We start from the raw sequence: 7,728 nt of genomic DNA on the forward strand, positions 1-7,728 counted from the left end.
TTTCATTCATTTTTTTAATTTCACACATCTTGGACAATGAAAATTTGATCAATCAGTTTCACCTTTCTAATTAGGTATAGATTTTGCATCCAATACAATGCTGCCAAATTTGGTTTGCAAGTTTTGGGCCTAAACTACCAGACAATGTTCTTATAAGTATAATTAAAAACTGATGCATGAAAAATATGATTGCATATCACTCTCCACACTCTGCTAGTCACTCCTTCCCTATGTTTGCTAATCTTTCATATTTATATGTTGTGTTTTTACCCGCTGCTTTGCTAGGGTTGCCAATTTGGTAATATTTAAAAAACGGACTCTCCAGCAGGAGTGCCGGAACCTCCCCATCCCCGCCTCTTACCCCGGAGACACCACTCCTGCCCTACCTATTCCCCACAAAGCCTCACCCCTTCCCCAAGTCTGTGCCACATCCACTCCTCTTCTCCCCTCCGTCGCTCGCTGCTTTTCCCCTCACCCCCCCCCCCACCACCCCGAGTCAGGAGGGACTTGCCTGTGGACCTGGGGCTGGGAGCTGCAGCCGCCCGAGAAAGGTAGGAAGCAGCCCCAGCTGAATAGGGGCTGGATCAGGTGATGACCCAGTGCCTCCACCGCTCGCAGTACCCAGACTTTGGGTATCCAGTCAGTAGATCTAACTGAACACTGTCAAGTCCCCTTTTCGACCAGACTTTCTGGTCGACTTTCTGGTTGAAAACCAGGCACCAGTCCACCCTATGCTTTGCTCCATTATGTGTTTATTTGTATTTTTTTTTTTTGGGTGATGCATTAGAAATAAAGTGATACTAACAGACTCCTGATATCTTAAGAGTATATTGCATTTTAGAGTTCAGGAGTCCATTAACTGGACATTACTGGCTGCACAAACAACAGAGGACAGTAGAGGGACAGAACACCACAAGAAAAGGAATTCTTTAAATTCATCTTTTTTTTTAAAAAATTCTCTCCCTCCCTTATTTCCAGGAACTCTTACTCAATGCATACAGACAGATACTACAGTCATCACCTAAAGATACATACAAGGACACAGAAAGGAGACCTCAACATCTTTGGCTTTAGACGCACAGACCTCTACCCACTGAGCAGAAGAAGTCCGCAAAAGGACTGGCCTCCATAACGCAAAGCTCATTCTTGAGCTCAGTGCAGAGTTTCTGTGATTCATAAAAAGAGTCCTGTGGCACCTTACAGACTAACAGACATATTGGAGCATAAGCTTTCGTAGGTGAATACCCACTTTGTCAGATGAATCATAGGCATTCTATCCAATATTTGGTTGCCACAGTACTCTCTGGCCCTCCAAATGGACTAGTGGGAACTCCAAGTCCTATGGATGTCAAGAGACTCTCAAGGGACCAGACTAGCATATTCCAATGCATTATCTAGGCCAAAGGTGGCAAGTGCCATATGGTCTTCAACCAACTACATAGATACAGCACAGGAAATGCAAATAGTGGCCTTTGCCTCCAAAAACACGTATAGCTTATGAATCTATTATACTTATAAATAAATTACTTTTTTTCTAATTATAGTACTGTACTGGTGACGTTATTAATATGAACTGTAACCGTATAGATCATTGTTGCAACCACTGTTATATATTTGCAGCAAATATTATACAGAGGTTGTTGTGTGAGGTGTCTCTGGGAAGACTGTAGTTTGCTGGTTATGATTATGTTGTCTGTATGTGTGTGTCATTTTTATAGTTAAAGTTATGAATATTGGCTATGTACTTGTATCTCAATGTGTTTTGATTCTAAGAAGCCTCAGTGAAGCATTTGGTCAGCTTCTTGAGAAGAGACTATTCTCAGTAAGTGCCCAATCAAGAAACACTTAATGGACAATGGACTTTGGGAGATGCCAGTCCACATTTGAACTTTCCTGGGAACATTCAAACTAATATGTAAACAATGGGGTCAGCCTGCAAACTGAGTCATGCATGGGCATGTGACTTGACCATGTGACTCCAGACTCCATCTTGCTGCTGGGATTTTCCACAGTAAGAACAAAGAGGTGTCCTCCCACAGGCAGAAAATATAAAAAGGCTCTGAAAACGCCTCCATCTTGTCTTCAATCCTGCTTCTTGCCTCTGGAGGGACTTTGCTACAAACTGAAGCTCTGAACAAAGGACTGAATGACCCATCCCAGCTGTGGATGTACTCCAGAAATTTGATTTGAATCTGCAGTTTATTCCATCACTGCTACAAGCCTGAACCAAGAACTTTGCAATTACTGTATGTAATTAATTCCATTTAACCAATTCTAGCACTCATCTATGTCTTTTTCCTTTTATGAATAAACCTTTAGATTCTAAAGGATTTGTGGGTAAGATCTGATTTGTATATTGACCTGGGTCTGGGGCTTGGTCCTTTGGGATCAGGAGAACCTTTTTTCTTTTACTGGGGTATTGGTTTTCATAACCATTCGTCCCCATAACGAGTGGCGCTGGTGGTGATACTGGGAAACTGAAGTGTCTAAGGGAATTGCTTGTGTGACTTATGGTTAGCCAGTGGGGTAAAACCAAAGTCCTCTATGTTTGGTTGGTTTGGTTTGCCTTGCCTTGGTGTGCAAAGGAACCCCAGCCTTGGGCTGTAACTGCCCTGCTTTCAGCAATTTGTCCTGAATTGACTCTCTCAGAAGTGTTCCACCAGAGGCAGCATCGTTACAGTACTATTTTAATTTTCTAATTATTTTATTAAATAGGCTATTGACAGAGCAAATACATCACCACCTCACTCAAGCACGTACCTGCCCATTTGCTTGGCTGTACCAGATGACATTCACAACACTCATCACCTCCAAAGGCTTCATACCTCAGCAATACTTTATCCAAAGAAAGGCTCCTTCTCTTGATTCCAATATTTTGATATTTCTCAAAAAAAGACTCTATTGGCAAACTGTATTTTGCATGTTTCAAAGTAATCCTTGGTTTTAATAGGAAGTCGGTAGCAGTACCACATCTGACTAAACCAAGTACTGCATGTTGTACTATTTGTTCAACTTACTCATATGTACACACACTTTATACAAAAAAAAATCTCAAATATTTCCAATTTTTTAGGTCATCTGCACTATTCTATATATCAAAGCCTACTTGTATACCATCCATAGTCTTCCTGCATTTTTCTTAAATGTCAAAATATTTTCAAAAATAGAACAATTTTCAGACTGCCACAGTGCATTTCCTAATTATGATGTTTACACAAGTTCTTCCTTTTTTTTTTTTTTAATGTAGCAGTCAGTCAAATGGCAATATTTCACTGCAGCCTTTTCCTGTGACACATTCCTATCTCTGTATATTTTATTGATATTCCAACACATGGGATGTACATATTCTTTTAGATTTCTTCTCACCAGTACACGAGTAAGATAGCTTCTGTCTTCGCTCTAGTTCTGCAAGCTATGTGTCCTGAAATATTCTGATTCATAGTATCATAGAAATGTAGGGCTGGAAGGGACCTCCAAAGGGCATCAAGTCCAGTCCCCATGCTAAGGCAGGACCAAGTATACCTAGACCATCCCCGATAGGAGTTTGTCCAACCTGTTATTCAAAACCTCCAATGATGGGGATTCCACCACCTCCCTTGAAAGTCTAGTCCGGAACTTAACTACCCTTATAGTTAGAAAGTTTTTATTAATACCTAATTGCTGCAGATTAAGTCCATTACTTCTTGTCCTGCCTTCAGTGGATGTGGAGAACAATTATCAGTGTCTCTTTATAACAGCTCTTAACATATTTGAAGACTATCAGGTCCCCCCTCAATCTTCTTTTCTCAAGACTAAGCATGCCCCGGTTTTCTTTTTTTTAAACCTTTCCTCATAGGTCAGGTTTCTAAACCTTTTATCATTTTTGTTGATCTCCTCTGGACTCTCTGATTTGTCCACATTTTTCCTAATGTGTGGTGACTAGAATTGGACACAGTACCAGCTATTGGCCCACCAGTGCCAAGTAGAGCAGGACAATTACCTCTCATGTCTTTCATCCAACAATTCTGTTAACACAGCCTGGAATGACATTAGCCTTTTTCACAACAGCATCACACTGTTGTTATTATTACACAACTTGTTTGCTGCAAAGTTATACCCACTTGACAACACCTCAAACATAAACAAGCCACTGTCCAACTCAACTTAGCAGTACCTCAAATAGTAAAGCAAGAGTAGACAGAGATCTTTAGAAATTTCAATCTGACAGGCAATGTTTTCTAAACTAGCAATGGGCCCTTTGGAAGGAATCAAATTAGTTCTAGGGCTGAATTGAAGAGCAGTGCAGGTCAGAGAAAATTTTATAATTCTAAGATCCACCCAGTCCTTTGTTGCAATCCTGGTTCTGCACCTGCAGCTCTAGGGGCAGCCTGCTTCCTGAAAGCTGACTGCCTTATCTCCCTCCTTTGGCCCCAATGCAGCTACCATGGGAGCAGACCACCTGTGGCATTAAGCCCACTGGGTCAGGCTTTCAATCTCACCTTGAGTCATCAACATCAAGGGACATTATGCACATAATTTAAAGGGAAAGTAGAACCCTTCAAGGACTTCAAAGGACTTAAATATGAGAGCAGTTTTTACTGGTTTATTTCTTTTGTCATTAATGTATTCCAGTCCTTGCCCTTATTTTACCTCTATGCAGACAGCATCATAACATATCACCTCTGGCACCCATCTTTATACAAAAGAGGGATGACAATATTCTTCTGGCTCTACATTGTTAATATCTTGCCCAGACCTAGCCTCTCCTAACCACTTCCTTCCCCTATTTCTCATTTGTGTAAAGCAGTCTTTTCCTTTTACTGTTCCTTCTTCTGAAAGTAAAGAAGAAAAAATGGTAGTCCAGCAGACTGTAAGTAAATAAAATGAAATGAATGAAGTGTAAGCAAATCTCTTCCCACCTGCCACCCAAAAGGTTCCAAAATTAAAGAGGCAGATTTTCAGGGTCTCTCTCTCCTTGCAACCTGATTAAAAGAGTAGGATTCCCAAAAATGTGCCCATTTTACTTTCGCTTTTTTCATTAACCTAAAAATAGTTACTTGCATTAGATATTTTAAAGGAAGGGTAAAATAAACTAAGTTACTTATTTCTCCCCTTAGTTATTCTTCCTTTTGCCCTGATGATGCACCAATTTCTCCTTCTCTAACTGCCACAAATCTCAAAAAGGCTTGCACAGCACCCTGATTTCTTTGGAACCCAACAATGCCATTCTTTACATGACTGGGTGAGTCACTGTTGTGCAGCATGAGATTCCCCTCTTAAAGCAGTAATTTCCCAACAGTGGTCTGCAGAAGACTTGCTGGTGGTCTACAGAGAACTGGCTGATCAGATAGTGCTGGCTCTGCTCCTTCTTTCCAGTTGCTACATTACAGCAAAGGCAGCTAAAAACACATGAAAGATTAACCCAATATTACTTGTCTATACAAACTCTACTTTAGTTGCTAAAAGGATGTTATGTTACTGTGAGCCAGGGGGTAGATGTCTACAAGACAAACTATTAGGATATGGTCCACAGTTTGAGAACCCTTGATGGTGAGTTTCCCTGCAGAACTCCCTGTCCTGGCAAGTTTGGGAAATGGAAGATTGGGAGCAGATATCAAATTAAGTTTTTTCACATGGCAATGAAAGACTTTAGGCCACTTGCTTGTTTTAGTTAAAAATCAGGGTTTTTTTTCATTTCCAGTTGTGCCAACAAGATCACTATTAAACTGGTTATATTGATTACTTACCTAACAGATTTTTTTAAAACTACCAGGTAGCGCAAGACAGACAGCTGTAGCCCCATTTTTGCATGTGGCAGCTTTTCTGGTGGCACCATAGACAATTGTTTTCAAAGTGGCAATTACATTGTAAGAAGGGAGATACTGCAGCTTACATACCTGCAAAATTCTACATTCCCCCTGCTTGTGTATAGCTCAAATTCAATGGAACCCTCCTATAACACCACAGAAAGACTTCACTTAAGGAAAGGTTCACTGTGAGAAGAGCAACAATTTGCACATTGCAATATATATGGAAACAACTTGGAACATTCATTCTACTTCACCAACAAAGAATTTGACTTTGTCACCTCATGTACAATCTGCCCTAAGGAAGTTACATAACTGACCTACATGATCACTGAATGCATAATACCAAAATATATTAAGTGACAACTAGCACTTATATGTATATAAAGGAAAATCCATTCCTACAATATTAAGAAGTGGGTAATTCAGCTGATTTCTTGTTGGCTGACAAGATTACAGAATGCAGGTCTTTATTCCACTATAAAAGTAATCTGGAAAAATCTATTTTGTCCAAGGGAAAAAATGTATTAAACTTTCAAGTGAATCAACAGGTTATTTTCCCCCAAAATAAAATAAGATCAGTTTACATCTAATTACCTTCATCACCGGAGAGCTTGTGCTGCCTTTAAGAGGAAGAGGTTATAGCATTAAGTTTAAGAAGGTGAGAAGAATTAAGTAGTAAACTTACTTTCCTGTGATAAATTGGCTTCTGGAAGGCGTGCACATAGGCTGAACATAGTAATTCTCCAGTTTAACCCCTTCAGCTGCCAGCTTATCCAGAGTTGGTGTCCTGATCTCTGACCCGTGGTACCCTACATCTCTGAATCCCTGATCGTCAGCCAGGATGAAAACGATGTGAGGCTGAGAGGTGGGTGCGCTGGCCTCTGGCTCCTCTCCAAGCTTGGCCCTTGTGGTCTCTGTTTCCTCCAGGCTAGATCCAAGGGTGTCCCAGGACAGGTAGCCGTAGGTGAGGAGGCTGAGCACGGAGAAGCCGGCCAGCACCCCCCCGGCTAGCATTGTCCCCTTGCAGAGCCAGTGATGCGGTGCACACCCACCTGGGGCCATTCACTTCGGCCAAGGCTGGCGAGGGCGCACGACAGAGAGGGGCTCTAGGCACGGGAGGCGAAGGCAGCCTCAAGGGGTTTCCACCCCGGGCGAGCCACGGGGAGCCCAGCTCATCCCGACTTCAGCTGCCTCTACAGGCGGGGCGGGGGCAGGGGGCAGACCCCAGCCCCTCCTCCAGCCCCAAAATCACGAGGATGGCCGAAGCCAAGCCAGGATCAGAGCATCCTTCGCCGGTCTCCCGCCTGGAGCCAGGGGAGCTGCTGCGTCCCCGCGCCCATGCCGGGGCGATTCGTCGAGTCCCCGGCCGGGGAGCTCCGGCGCCCGCGAGAGGGGGACACCCCCAGGCGCTGCCTCTTAGTTGGGGGTCGGCTGCTGCTAGAGGAGAAGCCCCCGAGCGCCCCCTGTCCAGTCTCCCGCCTGCTCGGCCGGGCGCTCTCCCCGTGTCACGCCGGGCATCAGGGAGAGTCCGAAGAGCAAGCCGCCCCGCACCCTGACGCGAGCCCGCTCCCCTCCCGCCTGCGCTGGCGCTGCCGAGCGGCTCCCTCCGCCCTCCCAGCTGGGCGGGAGCCTCCCCCTCGCCTCCAGCTGCTCCCAGCGCACACACCGGCCAGCCGGCGGCTTCCTCTACAGGGACCCGGCGGGAGGGAGCTGCCCCCGCAAGAGCCCCGGCCAGCTCCACTCGGGGCCGCCTCCCCGCTGAGCCCTGGTGACTGGCTTGGGTACCCCCCTCCCCAGGAGGGGCGGCCGGGCCTGAGCTGGCGGCCGCCACCGGCCAGGAGGCTCGGGGGAGGAAGGGGCCAAGGCCGGGGAGCCCTGCGGGAGAACGTCTCCGAGCGCCGGAGTCAGCGCCCTGCCGCTTTCTGCCCAGCCTCTCCCC

At 44.8% G+C, this 7,728-nt stretch overlaps 1 protein-coding gene across 1 annotated transcript in view; it reads right to left on the reverse strand.

Moving 5' to 3' along the window:
• ARSJ (arylsulfatase family member J) overlaps positions 1–6,851 on the reverse strand; it is a 52,164-nt gene extending 45,313 nt beyond the window's left edge. The window contains exon 1 of the mRNA XM_065405509.1: positions 6,475–6,851. Coding sequence (XP_065261581.1) covers positions 6,475–6,851 — 377 coding nt within the window. The remainder of the gene's footprint in view (positions 1–6,474) is intronic.
• Positions 6,852–7,728: the final 877 nt, after the last annotated feature.

Source organism: Emys orbicularis, chromosome 5, assembly GCF_028017835.1.
Source record: "Emys orbicularis isolate rEmyOrb1 chromosome 5, rEmyOrb1.hap1, whole genome shotgun sequence".
Lineage (NCBI taxonomy): Eukaryota > Metazoa > Chordata > Testudines > Emydidae > Emys > Emys orbicularis.